The 19708-nt window shown below is 36.6% G+C and overlaps 1 protein-coding gene across 1 annotated transcript in view; it reads left to right on the forward strand.

The window, feature by feature from the left end:
* The window catches only part of LOC119706152 (protein CFAP20DC-like), a 31641-nt gene continuing 11933 nt past the window's right edge, over positions 1–19708 (forward strand). The window contains exons 1-4 of the mRNA XM_038149402.1: positions 1–58; positions 1309–1640; positions 9175–9381; positions 15500–15561. Of these exons, the coding sequence (XP_038005330.1) occupies positions 1–58; positions 1309–1640; positions 9175–9381; positions 15500–15561 (659 nt within the window). The remainder of the gene's footprint in view (positions 59–1308; positions 1641–9174; positions 9382–15499; positions 15562–19708) is intronic.

Below are 19708 nucleotides of genomic sequence, written 5' to 3' on the forward strand. Positions count from 1 at the left end.
ATGGTCTTCATGAAGAGATTGAAAAATGGTCTTCTGGAACAAGAAGATGCAAGCCATGGTCATACAAGATACATGAAATCCCAGCCTTCCACTGGTTCCTGGATGTTAACTGGAGTTTGGTAGCCTTACTCTCTGTCTTCAGTAAACTGGAAAAATCACAGCAACCCAGTAAGAGGGCAGCTGTTTCTCCTGGCATCTCAATCTTCTTTCTTTTGCCATAATTTATGGTGATTTAGACTTCCTCCCACCCTCTCACTCCTCCCAAGCTGCTGAATGTGCCTGAAGCGGTAATTCTAACAAAACAAAAAGTAAAATATCACAGTAAAGCACAAAATACCCTACTAAACTTACTGTCTTCTGTGGTGGCAAGCATTTTATTATTGCAGTGGTACTTTATTATTACATTTTTAGTATTTTTTCATTGGGTTTTTTAATATGGTTGATGGTAACTTTGTTTTATGGAGCTGGAAAGTTTCAATATCTAGTGAATAATCCACACCACACTACCTTTAATGAAGATAAGGGAGTATTGCATACTTGAGCAATTCTCCTTTTCTTAGATGCTATTTGAGATTGGTTGTAATCAATCAAATTGACATTTTTTTCTATACCATCATTCCAAACAGTAAAATATAAGTGAACAATAAGAACATAAAAATGGTCTTTTCATGTGTATCTGGTGCACTCAATCTTTAAATCCATTTCTGTAGTTTATTGTTTGTTTTAAAATTGTCAGATTAGTTGTGGCTGTATTCCGGGAAACCTGGTGAAACAGATATCTTTATGCATTTTTCATGTCACACTTTTTTATCAGAACAGTAGTTTGAAATTGAGATTTAAACCATAAGTTCTGAATGTAAAAGTGTGGAATTTCAGCAGTAAAGAAGGAGCAGATTGTAGTATTATGAACTTCCACCAATGTGTGATTATTTTTTAAATGTCAGATGCAAAAAATGCCCATATAAAAAGATCAATGGCCATATTAAATAAAAACATGCTTTCTTAGAATAAAATTCAGTTGTGGGTTTCAAATCTTGATGGCTAAACCGTTTCAGGTTTGCAAATGGCAGATTTGCATGTCCTGTGCCAAAGTCTGTGCACTTTTTGAGCTCTGTTTTTTTATTACCTTTGCACTTTGAAAGCAACCCGATCTTTTTCATTGCATCCTCATCACTCTTATCCTTCTTTGATAGGCAAAATATTTCTGTATTAGAAAAACTTACTTTGCTGTACAACTTTCTGAGAAAATGAGAATTAGTAGAGTAGCTCACAATTTACATATTTTAGCATTGAAATTGTGTGTTTCAGATACATGGGTGTTTCCAGAGAGGTTCACTGAGAGCATTCAGTTGGATAGGAAGGAAGACTTTGAAGCTACTGGAAGTTCAGCCTGCTGTAATTTACCCTCAGCCCAGAATGCCTCTGTTGAACATCCGAACAGGGAAACAGCTGATCATCAAAGGAGTAAGCAAGAGGTTTTCACATTTTCATCAAAACCTCGATCAGCTCCTTTCGGAAAGTCTCCCAATATATCACCAGAAAGTTGCATTTTCCCACTGGAACTGGAGCTCAACAGTAACGCAGAACATGAGCCAACCAAAAGTGAAGATAGCTTTGAAGGAGCTGACAGCAGTGAGGAGGTAGGCCACTTTGTGCATGTAACTCTTGATAAAGCAGTCCTCATCCTCAAAGTCCTCGGATGAGATTCTGTCTTCAAGCCAGACAGAGAGGATAAATCATCTTTTCCCCATATACCAACGGGTAGATTTGTCTCTGTCAGGTTGCTGTGTCTGACCAGATACAGGACTCAGTGCAGGTAACCTGTGTAACAAGTTGACAAAAGAAACCCAACTCTGTCAGCCCCTATGCTAACAGAGAGATGCCAGAACTGTGCATCATTACTAAAAAAAAAAAAAAAAAAACCAAAAGCCTGCATCATAGAATTGAGTGAGATCCAAGTCCTTTATGGTTGCTCAGGACTTCAGTAAATAAGACTTCATTGCGTTTTTAAAACTGCAAATGGAGACTGGTTTTTCTCATTCACATTGTTGAAAGTGAATTACAAAATTCCAGCTTTTGAATGTCACTTGATTATTGGTATTTCTGCTGCACATCCTGTCTGAGCATCACCAACTTTAATTCTTTTGCAATGCAGAAATCTTCCAGTAATGAAATTAAAGAAATAAAACAAACAATTTTTAGTATATCTGTCTAGTCTCATTTTACAATATATAGAAATTTGCTGAATTGTCAATGTATGCAATAATTTCATTATGTCACTACAGTAAATACTAAAGTTCCTACTTTTATGAACATTCTCGTATATTTCACTTTTAACTATAAAATCTCTTCCTTAGCATTTGAACCTGCAGCTAGCTCAAAGCAGAGAAATGAAATGTAACTGAGTTGCATAATAGCAAGATGGGCTGAATTTAACTGTTTAACAACATAACTGAGGGAATCAAACTATAAATTTCCAAAGTGTATACCATTAATAAAACTGAGGGATTATCTTCTTGAACGTACATTTCATGCTGTGTAATCCTGGACTCACTGAAGTCAGTAACAATCTTGGATCACTTTCACGTGCAGCAGGATTGCACCTCAGCTGTGAGAGGCACTGCAGGTGATACTGCCTGACATCCTCTGTGGGAACATAGGGCAGAGGAGCAGCATCACAAGATGAGGATGAGGCTGCTCTCATCCTTTCTTTCTTGAGAATAAGAACACTGAGGCAAACACTGGAGGCACTCCTGCATTATTTCTCTTTTCATCTGTTCAGTCCTGCTGATTGCTGTTGAGATGGGGTATGAGAGAACATCATACACTTGATTCATGGGGTATTTTGCAGAGACTTTTTTAGAAGCATAGATATAAGGTTAATAAACCAACCTCTAAAACTCTTAAATTGTATTCAAATGGTAATGAATATGATATCCAGTACCATATGATAACCAGAGCAGAGCAAAGTGATCTCAGCAGGAGTTAGGGCTTCTACATTTAAGTTGAAGATGCAATGTAAAAATATGGAATATTAATAATTCAATGGAAAGACACTGTCATGGACACACTGCTTCATTTTGGTTTACGGCTGTAATAAATTCTATTGAAATTATGAATGTCAGGTAAGACACAGGTCTTGGACATTTTCAGCATTCAAAATCTGACCTGACATTTTGAAAAGTGTAATCAGCTTCAGATGTAAGAATATTTTTCTGGTATAGTCAGTGTATTTGCCAGTAAAAGCAGCTGTTTTTCAGAATCCTTGTAAATTTAGAAACAGGAGGCAGAGATTAAAGAGAGATTTTGAAGTGTTAAGGTTATGTAAAACTGAACTGTGTAATGATGAGAGGGAGCCAACCACTCTTGCTTTGTTTCCTAAATTTAGGATGACAACAGTGAACTCATCCAGAGTGCTGAGAACATTGAGAACAGCCACAGTAGACAAGGAACATCTGATTCAGCAGTTTTTAAAGAGATCCCATTAAACAAGATGTCACAGGGAAATGAGTACTGGAAGAATAAGGAACACAGCAAATATAACTTGGAAGAGGCCATCTTATCAAAACCACAGAGTTCCACCATGAGAAAAACAGAATCTATTAGCTTTCAGAGAAGTTTAAAGCCTATCCTTTCCCTTTCTCCAGTTCAAAGTAAATCCAAATCCTTTAGAGTAATTAGAAATGTATCTGAAGGAACTGAAAGATATGAAGGAGTTTCAGATGAATTCGAAAGATCTGTCAGTAAAACATCTCTCAAGAAAGTTTCAAATGGAAATTCATGTCTGACAGCACAGACTTGTGTAAGTGATTTTTACTTTGAAATTGAATTACTAGATTGTATAGAGAAGCTATATTAGATATACCCATTTGCATGAAGTGATTAATAGTACCTCTTTCATTCTGATATATTCTGGCTTCATCATAACTGCATTTACTGTGCTCAGTCTGTTGAAAGTTGATTTTGTAGGGGTTTGTGGAACACAAAATCATACTCCAAATACAAGAGAAATCACAAAGGTTTGTAGATAAAAAGATATGTCACTGAGCAGCTCACATTTTGGAAATAAATTAGTTAGCAAATAGTTTGGGGCTGAAAGGTTACAGAGCAAAATTGGCAGATTTTAAATTGCTGTGTTAACGAATGACCACAGAAGGACTGTTAATTTGGGTGCTTCATGGTCTCTTTGTGTGAGCCCCGAGCAATGATAAATTATGTGCCTGAGAGCCAGCAGCCAGGCAGCTTCTGTCCAGCAGTCAGCCCTAGATGGCTGGAGAGAATAACAGGGCAAGGACAGGGAAAGCACCTGGGGGTACCTCAGCAGCAGGGCCCCAAAGGCTTCCTTCCAGCAGTCCTTAGCTTAGCCATTTCTTCAGGGAAGGTGGTGTCTGTGGTTAATAACTGGTGGTAGAGGTTTTTTTCCCAGAGATTTGTGTGTTTGCTTTTTGCATCTATATGGCCTTTGCCTTTTGACAGTGAATTTCAAAATTTAACTGCTATTTGTGGGAAAAAATATGTATCTTAATTTTTTAATGCATTGTCTCATTCCTGGTGCTTTTTTTATTCTTCTCTTTGTTATAAAAAAGCAATCATTTTTTTAATTAATATTCTTACCTGTGCCACTTGCTCCTTCATGGCTGTGTATCATATTCCCTTGCAGGAGTCTCTTTTACAGGTCTAGGAGTTTTATGGTACTTTGTCCCAGGATTGCTGTTTTGTGAATTTTTGTGGATTCTTTTACCCAGGGATGTTGAATTGAACTCATGATTATTATTGTGAGCAATCATGGAGTTTGTTGTCTAATACCTTGGATATATCTTGAATTTCTTATAATATTGTTGGTCTCCAGGTATTGCAGCCTCTGGGGACCAAAAGAATAGACTCTTCTCTTTTGGGGGGCTCTGTGAAGTAGTTTTGCATTGTTTGAAAAAATGTTTTTACTTGATGTCTTGGAATATGACCTGTACCTCATTTACATAAGGAAATGGACATTATAATTTCTGTGTCCTTGTGGTTTGTCTCATCTGCTGTAGGAAAGGGAGTGTGCTGTGATTCTGCTGGGGGAATTCTGGTCTGCAGCATTTCTGTGATCTGTTGATACAGCAATTTTAGTTACCTGATTTGACAGTCTCTGAAGAGGGAAGCAGCAGTGATGACTTCCATGGGACGTGGCTGCTGTTACTGGGGCAGGGCCACCCCACTGAAAGGCTCTGCCTGCCCGGGGCTGCTGAGGCTGCTGGGGATGGACAGCCCTGCAGGGAACTGGGGTCTGGAAATCCAGGCTGGGAGCTGGGAGGAGCAATCTGAATTGGGCACCAGATTAAAAATAGTGTCCAGGAAAGTGTGTTTAGCTTTTCTGTGTGCCCTTGATGGGGAAATGCTCATCCTGCCCTGCCACAGATTCATTTTTGTGAAATGAGTCTCTTTTAGTAGTGGTGCAGGGCTGGGGTTTATGTGTCTCAGTGTTGGGAGGTTGTCTTTCAGACTGGGGATTCTGGAAATCTCTTCCTGTATCCTGCAAGTAGTTTATTGGATTGGTGAAGGCCCTGCACTTTTCCTGATGAAAACAGAACATCCTTTTCCATGAAGGTTGTGGAGACTGGTTTCCTTTGGGAAAGAAGTAGATTAGGAGGAAGCAAGGGGAATGAAACACTGCAGTGCAAGTGAAAATCAGAAACAGTGCTGAGACTTTATCATGAGAAGTATCAGTGGATGGTGATTTTAAAGACTATGAAAGCAAAAAAAAATTGAAAAGAAAATCCTTTCAATAGCAGCATATGTTCTATGCATTTATGATCTGGAAAAGACATTAGAATTGCCACTAGTGATGTAGAAAATGTGGAAGAAAGCAATGCATGGGTTCATTTCTATTTGGAAAGAAGATAATGTTTCTGTAATTTTCAGTGACAGGAAAAGCCCCAGTTGATACCAATAATCTTTTTCTTAGAGATGGTAATATGCAGCGAATGTGATTGATAAAATTTGTTTATATTTTTCATTCCCTTACCCTCCTAATATAGTTTATAGCAATTTAATCCTTCTTTTTTTCCAGTAGCTACTTACATCATTGCAATTAAATGTATTCCTTGTTTCCTGGCACTTTCAGGTTTTAGAGAATTGTTCCAATTACAGTTCAATTATGTTTATTACTTATCATAACTGTAACCTATTTGTCCATAATAAATGAAATTATACATGTGTTACTTTCCTTAAAGATATTATCTGTGTTTAATGCAGTCATCAACTTTGTCCTGCAGAGCACAGCTAAATGTAGACTCTCTGGGTGGATTGCAATACTTGATTACTAATTTAGACAATAAGGTTATTACCATACTGCAGTTGTAGCTGTAAATGTGTTGCACATATGATTTGTTGCTGGTAAGTATTTCTTTTCAAGAACAAATCCTATTATTAATGTATAGAAACTCATTTGCTACATATTTTGTTTTATTGCTACAGAACATAAGATTAAAGTATCTGGTAGATCTAGGTCTTACACTTGATCAAGTCTTGAAATTTTACAGGTCCCCTTCCTTGGAATTCTTTGACATTTCTTTTTGTGCTCATACAAGGGACCAGTAAAGGAAAAAAAGTGCTTAACCAAGTCTTCTGCAATTGATTTGCCTGCTGCTTAATATGCTTTAAGGACCTGGTTTCTTGCAATGTTTTATTCATGTTTTAATAGAGTTCTCTATTATTAAGTTCAAATATTTTTAATTAAGAAAGAAGTATAGCCCTCTGGGAAATATTGCAAGCATGTAGATAGCTGGTAATTAAAGTTTTCCACACATATAACTACATTCAAACAATTCTGAATAAATCATTTGAACCTAGAAGAATGCAAATGTCATTATATATGAAAAAAAATCCTTTAAACAACAGGTTTTATCAATCTAGTGAAATTTTTAAGTGCTTAATAAAAATATTTTATTGTAAGGGAAGGATATTCAAATGGACAAGATAAGCTTTTAATTACTAAATGAAATATTAATTTTAGACAAATTTACAAATATTGCAAAATTACTTCTTACATCAAAAGATTCTCCTAAATTACAAAGTTAACTTAATTTCAAATTCAGTTCTCAAATTCTCTCTTTGAAAACCAACAAAGACAATATAAAATTTTTGAAGAGGCTTTTTGGTAGTAGTCATCTGAAATTGAAGAATAAATATTCCAAACTATTTCTCCTTCATTAGTTTATTTTAGGCGATGTTTAACACAGAAAATGGTCATAGCATCTCTTCTCCTTCCTGAGTGTGGTATTTTCAGAGTGAGACCATTAGAGGAAAAGAAAACAGAATGACAATTTGAAATAAGCTGGGGAGGGGAACAGCAGATGTTTAGAATTATGCTGTAATAATTCCACAAATCTATGCATCTTTCTTTATAGATGTAAAGGAAAAGACAAGCAAGTCCTGGCAATTTTTTGTGCTTTTATTAAAAAGAGAATGAGAAAAAAAAAATTCTTTCAATAGTTAGTGCTTTTATTCTGCAGAGCACCAGTTCATTCTGTCAGTTTAATTACTGCATACCAATTATATGAAGGAAGAAAGATAAGCCAAAGCTTCTCTTATAATAATCAAATAACTGCAGAAGGCTTATAAATAGAAAAATTAACAGGAAATCAGCATGTTCAATAAGATCAATAAAAGTTACAGCAGCTGCAGGTCTGGTAGAATATTGATACATTAGAGCAAAGCAGGCTCCCCCAGCACAACAAAGAGCTTTGGGTGAGGTGAACAAATGACTAATAGTCACTGAGCTAGTAAAAGGCATTCAGAAAGGGTCTAGAGAAAACATCTCAAATTATTTTAGGATTAAAAATGTTAGTAGTCATCACAATATTCAGGAGCTTGGGCCTCATTAGTGAGGTTTGTAAAAAAGGAATGGTAAATGTACAAACTGCTTCTGTCATCTTATGCTTTGTATCTTTTGTCATCTTCTTGTTCTTTATATCTTATATACACAGGAAGAAAGCAAAGGAGTCATAATTTCACTATGAATTCTGATGTAAGGTGACTTCTGTACCCCTCGAAGACACACTAAAACATTACACACCACATTTCATAGCAAGAAAAGTTGTACTGGTGTTCAGTTTTCCAGTGCCTTCTCACAGCAAAAGAGACTGAGATCCTCCCTTCTGCCATGAATGTGATACGTTCCTGGTCTAAAAGCTCCATTCTCTTCCCTAGAATGAAAGCTCTGTCCCTCTTTGGGATGGTGTTATGTAGGGTCTCACAGCCCACAGGCCAATATTCCAGTGATCTAAATCCATTCAAGTCCTGGTCACGGCCTGGATTTACTTTTCAAGCAGAAATGCTTTGTACTTACATTTAGAACCAAAACTGAATGTCTCAAGTATTAGACTTGTTCCTTTGTGAAAGAGAAATCTGTGTGGACCCTTTAAAAGGGGAAGGCTTTTCTTAAAGGAGGTGGTCTTTAAACAAAAATAGTGCCAACAGCAGGTTGGGTGACTTTAAACTATCTTATCTTAAGGTTTTGAGCCAGGCTTAAGTATCAGCTACAAAATGGTTACTATGTGGTTGCAGCTTTTGGCCTGTGGATCAAGTTAGGTATAACAATTAGGGTTATACTAACAATTCCACCAGTGGATTTGAAGAAAAGTGAAAAGACGTTGAAGTTTACTTGAAAATTCATACACTACCAAACTGCCAGAATAACCTTTGAAATTTAGTGTTGACATGGCTTTCCAGAGAAATTTTATGCTGTGCTTGACCAGTAACTAAATGTTACATTGATGGTGTTGATGATACTGTGATAACTGTATCACAGTATCAACTGTATCAACTGGGATTGGCTTTAATTCAAGATTTGCATTTAACAGCTGATGGATTTTTTAACTTCTAAAGGCCTGGTTTTGTCTTCTTTTTTTAATTGCAGTGGAACAGCAACTTCACCAAACACCCTGGATCAAACATTAGAGTGCTTGTGGTGTTCTTCCTTCCTGTAATTGTTTATAAATATGCTTGATCTTCATAGATGAACAGAAATCTGTTAACTAATTTTTTTCTAGTAAACATTTTGTTTCTCTTTCAGTATTGAAGCTCTTTGAAGATTCTCTGAGAGATTCTCCAAGGTCTCTCTGGGTTTCATTCATCTATTCTGTTTGGTGATCCTGTCTGTATTGTTGACTTTTCCATTTTATTTCTCAGAAGTATGACAGGAAAAAGTACCAGTCAAATAGACTGAGTTCATCTGAACTACAGACGCTGGCCAGCATGAAGAGACAACAAAATGAAGAATTATGGGATGCTGGGATTTCCCATGGGCTGAGCGCCACACAGATCAATTGCTGCAATGTCAGCCTAAGTATAAGCAGTGATGATGATACAGCAGCCTGGAACTCTTGTTTCCCACCAGTAAGTCTAAACCCTAAAAGTATTTTCTCAGGGGTCTCAAATACTAATTTTCTTTGAGTAGAGTTAAAATCTAAGGTATCATTACCAAAGGCTCTTAGGACTTATCAAGGAAAACATTTAACCAAGACACACGCACTTCCAGCATGTTCTCCAGTACCACCATGGAAAAAGAGCAAATCTATTATATATACTCCTTCCTAGAATCCTGAATAATCATGTAGGCTGTACAGTTCATCACAATAGTGGCTGACAACCTGCAGGTGTGTGATATAGTACTTAAAAATAGTTCCAAAATGAATGAAACCCAGATATACCAGTCAGCAGCTGCATTACAGTGTGAGTAATGGAAAATAATTGCTTCTTACAACGATAAAGTCTCATTACTGAAAAGCTAAATGTTTAAAGAACTGAAGCAGGAGAAAGCAGCAAAAAGCTACAGTAGTTCTGAGCACTTAGTATGTGATCATTATGTATTTTACACCTTGGATCATTATTTGTCCTGGTACAAAGTGGTACAGAATCACACACAGCTGCACTATGTGACAGTACTGCTATAAGAAGCAGAGTATTTGTTGCATTCCACCAAAAAGTATTGAATGTATGAAATCACAGAAGAACATTTCAGGAGCTATATAAAGGTACTAGCAGGAGCTGCTGTAAAACTAGATAACCTCATACTCCATATATATATCAGCAATATAGCTGTTATTTTATTACAGTTGAGGCAATAATAAACAATGAATGTGGCTTAAGTAAAGCACACAGCAGAGCTCTGAGGCAAATCCAATGTTGGAAACTGAACACAGTTGTGTTGCCCCAATATAAACTATTGCAGAGTAAATGCTCTAAAATGTTAGGTTCAAATTACCTTCAAGGTTCTGTAGGGTCCAAATAGAGGCCTGAAGCAGGAACTTTCCACAGGGAATGATCAACGCAGTGCTGGAACTTTGGAGTACTCTGTTAAATGAAGGTTTCAAATGAGAAGAAATGCGTTGATAAGTGGGTAATTGAACAAATAAGAACTTGATTTACAGAGGAATATTTTGCAGGACATCAGAGAAACATTAGTTGGTATTAACTATTTGATATACATCTCCATTAGGCATTTTGTTAATTTAATATTTCCAATGTGTTTTCTCTGTACTCATTAAATAGGCTCAAACATGGTACAAATCTGCAAGACCAGACAAATGGAACTCAATTAAATATAGAGAATAGCAGTCTCTTTATTTTTTTAGTAGTTTAATTATAAGGAAATTGATAAGAATATTTAGACACGTCAGGTTTGCTTAATATAAATTACATGACTAAAACAAAACGAACTTTTCAAGTAAAATGTATTGCTGCAGTATTCAGTGAAGCACAATGTGATTGCAAAGACTATTCTTTGATCTTACTGCCTTGATCAACTTCTGTAGCTTCAATCTAAAATAGTGTTTATATATAATAGGTTAGTAATACAAATTGCAATTTATTGTACTTATAGTTTTTCATAACAGCCCTTTATGGCTATCTTTCTCTACATAATTCAAGCATAAAAACCAAGATTTTGTCTTTGAGAGAGTTATTCACATTTCACTCAGCTGACTGAAGAGTTTGGTGTGCCTTACACATTCAGCCTTGTCAGGTCTCTCCTCTGCATTTTGCAAGGTGGACACTGAGAGTTCAAGATACAATAGCAAGAACCTCATTTCCAAGGAGGGATAACTTAGGAAAGAAACCTAATCTTTCTCAGATAAAGACTACCACTTTTTCCCTCACAAAAACAAAGAAATTCAGCTTTCAAGGGCTTCCATACCCATTTACCTCAGCCTTGATGGAGAGCAGCACTGTACCAGTGCAGAGTCAGTCAGTCCCCAGACTCTCCTGCTTCACTTCATATTTTCCTTGCTATCAGCCAGAGCACCAGCTATTCATGGATACAATGGAAGTTTTTTGAGTTATGGGCTTGTGTGTTTAACACTACTTGATGTAATTCTGTTCCAAGATTTGGAAAAATGCAGAGTATCGATGTGAGGGTGATAATTCACTTTGTAGACCTTTGGTATCTAAGAAATCTTTAAAAACATTTGTTAATGGAGGTGATTATTTAACCACCCCACATTCTTTTAACACAGAAGCTTTTAAAAGAGTAGCTGGGGGACTTGTTGGTATGCTGATGTTAAATATCAGTCCATTTTGATATGCTTGCAACATTGCAGAAGGCTTGGGAGTAGCAATGCTGTGCCAGTATTCAAATGGTTAGCTGAAATGAAAGTCTTTAGTCATGCATTCTCGTTCTGTAAAACCTAAAATAATGGGTTCTGTAAAGCCTAAAATAAATGAAAGCATTATAGAATCCATCCCTCCTACCACGGGGCAAGGACACCTTCCACTAAACCCAGTTGCTCAGGTCCCATCCAACCAGGCCTTGAGCATTTGTAGGGATGGGCAGTCACAGCTTCTCTGGGAAATCTGTTCCAATGCCTCATCACCCGCATTGTAAAAAAATTCTTCCTATAATCTGGTCTAAATCTACACTCTTTTAGTTTAAAGCTGTTACCCTTTGTCCTACCACAACAGACCCTACTAAAAACTCTGTCCCCATCTTTCTTGTAAAGCCTCCTTTAGGGTCTGAATGGCTGCAGTAAGATCTTCCCAGAGCCTTCCTTTCTCCAAACCCCAACTCTCTCAGCCTCTCTCCACAGGAGACATCTTCCAGTCCTCTGATAATTTTTGCAGCCCTGCTCTGAGCTCACTCCAGCAGGTCCATGTCTTTCCTGTGCTGAGGGCCCCAGAGCTGCACACAGTACCCCAGGTGGGGTCTCACAGGGGCAGAATTCCCTCCCTGGACCTGCTGCCAATGCTTCCTTTGGATGCAGCCCAGGACACAATTGACATTCTGGTCTGACAGGTCATGTCTAGCTCTTCATCCCTCAATACTCCCAAATCCTTCTCCACAGAGCTGCTCTCAATCCCTTCATCCCCCAGTACTAGTAAACTCATCATTTTCTCAGCTTCCAGTTTTTATAAACAAGTGTTTCTTAGATATATATTTATTCCTTATATAGATTTCTTATGTAAAAAATATATGTGTGGAATAAAAGCAGATTTGTTTTTATGTCTCTGATCTTTAGTACCACTATCGTTTGAGTTTAGAGAATTTTCAAATGCTCAATCCTTCCAAAATCTGATGTACAAACTGCAGAAAACTTTATAGAGAGATACATATAGATATAGATCTATAGCCATCTTCCAGTTGCATAGGTAAATGATTTTAGCAGTGCAGTATATAGAAAAGAAATAGAAATAATCCTCATATTGGAATTTGAGAAATTAAGTACAGCTTGAAATTCTTGTCATGATTAAACTTTCATGCTTACATGTGTTTCCAGGTTTTATCTTTCTGATTCTTTAAATCAGTAGTATCAATTGCTTTCTCTTATGTTTTTCAAAGATAAATAAGGAGTATTTTCTTACAAATTTTTCTTCATTTGATACATTTGTGTACTTTAGGTGGAATCTATGACAACAGCACCACCAGAAGGCAGCTTTTTGTGTATCTTTAATTTTGGAATACCTTTGATGTTTTGCAAGGCAGGGCAGGGTATAATCATGTTAGATAGTGAATTTATGTATCAAAGTAATATTCTATATATAATCCACATTCTAAGTGAGTTTAATTTTTTCATCACTTAACTATTTTTAGCCTGATTTCTAGAATCATTGAAAAGTGCCATGTTACTGACTTTAATGAATCTGAGAAACTCTTGTGAATGTAAAGGCACATAGATCAATCATATTATTGAGCTACAGTTAGAACAGATGTCCTTAACAACTACAAAAACAGTGATACTGAAATAGTGGATTTATATTCTATGATAGTCTACCAAGAACTGAATACATGCTGTCAGGAGAAAATGCTGAAATGTAAGTGGTTTAGCTGCTGCTGTAAACTATGACAGCCAAAAAGGAATAAAATCACTTTGAGTATTATACATTAGCTAGTATAACCTCAGTTATAAATATGAAAAACTTCTACTTTAAAATGGGTTTACTTTGAAGGAGAATTGTAAACCCTTGTAAAATGTGTGTGGGGCACAGTTTCAATTCAATAATATGTGTATGTTGAGCTAAATATTTTTAAATATTTTATTTGACCATGTCTTACCTGAATGTTTTCTTAAATCTTAAGATCTATGAAAATCCATGCTAGATTTGCAACACTATGAAAGACACAGTTCTGTACATTGCAGAATGTACTGCGAAGTTTATACTCACACATACATACATTATCCAAGAAAATTTGCAAAGCTTACAAAGCATTTCTGTTTAAATGCCTTGCTTTATTCTAGAGATCTTGTAAGACTTTCTTGCCCTGTCAGAGAATTGGCCCATTCAGCTTCTTGGATAGTTGTTTCCACACTTCAGACACCAATTCAGACACAGCACAAACATTTTGGAGAAAGATCTATAGGAGAATTCAGGATATCTTACTACATATGGTCCCTGTTCCTCATCAGAAATTCAAAGGAGAAGGATGATTCTCCTGATTGCTCACTGATATATCCTGGAAGCTTGTAGTGATATAATAGTGATATAATGTTGCATTAGCAGAATTCAAATTATGCCCACCACTAAAACTTATCTTTCAAGTTAGGAATACTCACAGAGAAGAAAGATTACTTGTTCCACAAGCAATTTCCTAAATATAAATTCAGTCACATAAGTCTTGATCTGAAAAATATTTTACATACTTCCAGGTTCATACCTAATTTCTGGAAGGTCTTTTGGCCTCCTTTGTGAGTCTTCAGGAAAGAAAGCCACTTAACACAGAAATAGTCTGGCAGAACTGAAGTCTGACAGATCAGAAGAGTGTTATTTAAACCCAGAATTATGCCAACTGTGAGCTCAGTTTGACAACCCCTGGAGGGATCTGTTCACATCAAGTCAAATTGCAAAACTGAGGAAGAGTATTCTTTACTATGAAATGAGACTAAAAATTATTTAGACAGATATTCTGGTTCATAGACTGACTAATTCACTCTCTGTCTTGTCTTCATCTTCCACTAGCTATCATCTGGGAATTGCACTAGCCACCACCAGGCAGTGAGTCATATTTGGTAGTAATTAGGATGTCATTCATCCTGAACATATATTTTACAAAATCCCTTCTCTGAAACCAGGAGGCCATACTCATTTTTCTATTAATTTTTGTTTTAAAAAATCATCTAATAACACTTTTTATTATTTTAGCATTTAATGAACTAAACTGAACCAGTTTTGTCAATGTATGCTTACATTTTCACTTCTTTTGCATTTCCTTCAATGATTTCTTTAGAACTGCCTTTGAGGTGTGTGATAATGGCAGGGGGAGTCTCTTCTGGTAGAACCACATATATTCTGGGAAAAAATGTATTTGTGGATTTTAGAATTCTTGAATTTTTACATCAGTTTATGAATATTGATTTTGCTTGCAAATAACTCTTTTTAATGCCATAAACCAAATATAGTGTGAAACTTTTGGGGCATGTACTTATAATGGGCAGGTAAGATTTGACTGGGAAATTATCATGTCTTGTGTGAATATTCATACAGTCCACTGTTAGCTATTCATGAACAGCTTAATCTAGGCTTCAAAGCTGCAGTGCCATGGAGAATCATATGTGCTTCAGTAATCCTCATTTGGGACTGGTAAAATTACTGTTACTGCTTATAACCTGGTCTGCCAGCCTTCTCACCTCTCCCTTGGTGTTTTCTACTCTTAAAAATCATTCATTCTGCACAGATCCTAACAAGATTTTCTTCCTCATGCTTTGTACATGTGTTCAATCCAGACTCCTCGGTCATACCAGACTTTACCACCCTCCATCTCTGAAGTCTCCTGACTGTCCCAACACTCTCACAGGCAGCAGAGAAATAACTGTGTGATCACCTCCTTAATTCAGATGTATTTCCACCCAGACAAAAATCATCTTTAAAGTTGTATTTTTGTACAGTTAAGACCAGAATATCCATTTTTAATTTCACAGATAAGAAAAAAGACTGTAAAATTCTAATATCAGAAGCTGCAAATGTATGCGCTCATACCAGATCTCTGACATTCTTCTAAACAATCCATTCTTTTTGTTTTCCACAGCCCGTCAGTCAGGAGCATCACTATCAGAAAGAAATGAGCCCACTTTCTCATTCCAGCCCACGGTAAGATTCCATTTATAGCCCAGGCAGTAAGGATTCAGTTAGAGTGTTCTGAATATTAAATGTGACACCCTTTGATTTAATCTTCAATCTCTTTTCAATTGCAACCTCCTCTCAGAGGGCTTTATTGCTCGTTTTAGTCATTGTCTACAGTATGTCTGAGCTGTCTGGGAACACAGAACTGAATTCTGCATGTTTTGGATGTACCACTGTGTATTTAAAGTATCTGACACAGGCCTTGCTCCTGCATCTGCTTTGATGTGTGATTCAGCAAATCGTCCTCATCTCACATACATACACTCTCATCTATTTCTTTCTCCCTCTCTGCTTTGAAGGCTTGGAGCTAGAATTCTGTATGTGACTGTAGGTGTCAGGGAATCAATTGGTTCCAAAAGATTTTAATGCTACTTATTAAGTAAGGGTTTTTTTCAATAGATAGCCCAGTTAGGAGAGGGGGTTACAACACTCTGGGATAGAGCAAAAGGATCCTGTCTACAGCATATTTTGTGTGTCAGATTTTTAGCTTGATCTGTTTTGTTTGGAATCAGGAACAAAATCCCTGCGAATTCATTGTAAGGTGAGATGACAAGGGGAGAATGTAGCTAAGGAAAATTAATCACATTGAGACTGTTGAGACAATCAAGATTAATTGTCCAGTTTCAGACCTGCTTTGTACCTGTGAAACTCTAACATCACTTTGTCAATTTTTTAACTGCCTGAACAAGAGGGGTACTAATTTTTAAAAGCAGTCCTATTTCACTTTCACTTGGTGTCATTAATGTGGATTTTCTTGTCCAGGTTTTAACTGGATGATGTATGTGTGTTGGGGGGCAGGGATAGGAGGAGAGGACATTTCAGTTACAACTTCTTTATATTTTACCAGAAGTCTGAAATGTTTTCTGAGAGCTCGCTGTCAGTCAGTTGTACAGGATAATGTGTTTCTCCTCACACAGATGTTTACAGCCACTTGTCTCACTATCCAAGTTCACCTAGTTGCATCAGTTATTGCAAGACACAGCCATATATTTCCAATATATTACTGGAGTTAAAGGAATAGTCCTGGATTCCTGTTCCCTTTCATATGTAAATCAAGGTACTTCTGCTTGTCTAGAAGACCTCTCTGCCTTGGATGATGGTTGTCCAAGGAACCATCTCCTTTTACGTTGGATGGTGAATGGATGAAGTGGACAAAGATAACTGACTACAGTCCACAGAGTACAACAGGAGGTACCTTGAGACAGAACTTTGGACTCTTTATTCCAAAATTCACTTTATAGCTCTGATGACATTATAATTGCCTATATTTTAGTGCAAGCTACGTTGTTTGTCTTCTTTTTGCCCATATGTTGGTTAAGTCAGGTTTTATTAAGTTATTTTTATGCATGTGCTAAAGCAATTTGGTACTTGGTACATTTTATATACTGGAAAAACAAATAAACACCATTATCTGTAAAAAGAAACTGTTTCATCATATCAAGTTAATATGATCAACAATGAAAACTTGTATTTCCATATAATAAAATTTAAAACAAAATAGTATAATTTATGACTTAGTTCTTATGCTATTTTAATCCAGTACACACAGTAGACTTAAATTTCCCTAGAAATCATTTTCGAGAAATGCAGGTGGTATTCATAAAATACCTGACTTGCAAGTGCCTCATAAATTCAGTAACCCTTGTGAACTGCCAGAAAAGCATTATTGGGCTGTAAATACAGAAGATGACAAAATTATGAGGTCAGTTTGCATCATGATATAAAAACTGGAGAGGATGTGACTTGAATACCATTATTCACATCGTTACCTTTCGTTCATAATGGAAAATTGTAATGTTTTTCACAGAGGATGTGGTACCTAAATAAGGAGGAAATAAAATTAATGGTAATTCTGTAACTTAGTTCCTAAACTGTTTCTAAAGGCAATTTTAACAAATCCTGTATAAGCGACTAGAAAATGTCTAAAACTTTGTAAGCCTACTATAGCTTTGGAGGGAACACATGGAATATTTGAAACACAGCCCCTTTAGGTGTGTGGGTGTAAATGCTATGGTATGAAGACAGTTACGTGCATTTACTGAATGAACAAATAGTTTTTTGTAAAGAGGGGTAAAGAACAGGTCTTGAGAGTAATTTTTGAAAGTGTAGTAGTGATATCTTCTGGGAAATGAAAAGAGAACAATGTGGAAGCTATTGTCCAGTAAATGTAGGTTCTGTCCATAATAAGATAAAAGGACAAGGCAGGAAAGAAAGCCTGTGAAGGTAATGGAAATTCAGTCAATAAAGAGACTCAGCTCGACTCATTGTCCATTGGTTCCACTGGGTAAAGGTCATAACTCTGCCAAGAATATTGCTCCTGCCAGAGAAATCAGCCCAGCTGGGGCTGCTCTGCAAGGCAGAGAACCAGTTAATGAAAGGAGACAGCTGAGGCTGCAGGGCCAGGAGAGTGAGGTGATGTGGGTGTTCCTGCCCTGGCCCTGCAATTCCCACAACTGATGAGCTGCTGGCAGAGCTCAGGAATTGCTTTCTTCTCTGCACACAGGGAGCTGTTACTGTCTGTGCTGCTGCTTCTCCAATGCAAGGACTACATTTTGCTATAGAACCAGCATCTCCTTAGTAAGATTTTCTCCTCCAAACTATCTGTATGTCATAGAAGGTTTGGAAATTTCACTAAAGGAAATCCTGGAAGATCATAAGTGTTCTAGAATTTCAGCCATACTGAATTGTGGTATCCAGAGCTATTCTCTGAAAAAGATCACTTGAACGTAATTTCTTAGAAAGCTTTTATACACTTCTAGAGATGCTCTCCAGAAAATTTATTTCTGACAAAAGATGATTTTTCTGCATTAGAAAAAGGTTTCAACTTATTAGAAAAACCCTGTCTTTATAAACATTGCCTCACTAGATCCTGTCTTGGCATCCTACTCAACTCTTCCCAAACTACAAATAAAATTTGTTCCTCCTGTTGAAACAGTTCTTCCAAGAAACTGCACTGAAGTAGAGCACAAATATTTCAACATTTAATTGAGTATCCTTTCATAAGAAGTAGATTTTGCTTAAACAATTTTGTGCCAAATGTGCACGGCTAAATTTTCAATTAGGTTTTATCCAGATGTTTCTTTTTCAGTTTCTTCTATCTAAAATTAGCTGATAAGTTCTGCAGCCTCTGACAGATGATTAAGAGCCATTGACCTCCCTTCATGTGGGCTTGGTATGAGCTAACTAAAGCAGGTTGTCTTGTCATTGTAACCTACATTTATTAAGTTAGATTGATTGGGATGTCATCATTATTCTTCCCTCTACAATCAAAAAAACCCAAAAAACTAAACAATTCAATTGACCCAAAGAAAAGTAAATAACATTTTCATCCCTTTTATGGTAAATGTTATAGATTTGAGATTTGTCGCCACAAAATGTTTCACTGATATGGAGAGTGGTGTGTTTGAGGAGGACAATTAATTATTTTTTTTTAAAGTTGGTGGTTTTAACTTAAGGAAAAAAAAGATCCCAAATCCTCAGTTGCTACTTTATCCAACAATGCAATTTTCTTATTTTTGTAATGATATGCCTGCACAGCACTTCAGGTAATGAATCATGAGATACATAAACATGTACCTTTAACTAAAAGTATCTTTTAATTATATTCAACCTTGATGATTGATAAAATGCAGGTATGTTAGTTATAAATATAAATTATATGCAAATATAATGAACACCTCTTTCTGTGCATTCTGAACACTCTGTTGGTTTTAGAGAATAAGTGATTTCTTTCTCTTTCTCTGGAATTTTCTTCTAGAGAAGTCTTTTTTCAGAACCTGTGGTTACCATATGCATTGCCATTATCATGGTACCTGACATTTGCATAATTTGCATAATATCAGTGATTCCAGCATAAAAAGCACATCAGCTGTAAACTTTCAAATATTGAAAGTGTCTTGAGCTTTGAGACTACCATTCAAGTACTCTCATCCATCCCAGATGAAAACTAAACATTCCAATAGCTGGTGCATGTGTTATTGTACCGTTGAGAGATTCTGTAAAATTAAACTCACCCATGAAATGGTGCAGTAAAAGAGGGATTGCAGCTATAACATTTATTTGCACTGCACCAGAACCTCTCCCTCGTGCCGGGTGTGAAATGCAGGCACAAGAG

The sequence above is a fragment of the Motacilla alba genome, chromosome 12, assembly GCF_015832195.1.
Source record: "Motacilla alba alba isolate MOTALB_02 chromosome 12, Motacilla_alba_V1.0_pri, whole genome shotgun sequence".
Taxonomy (NCBI): Eukaryota; Metazoa; Chordata; class Aves; order Passeriformes; family Motacillidae; genus Motacilla; species Motacilla alba.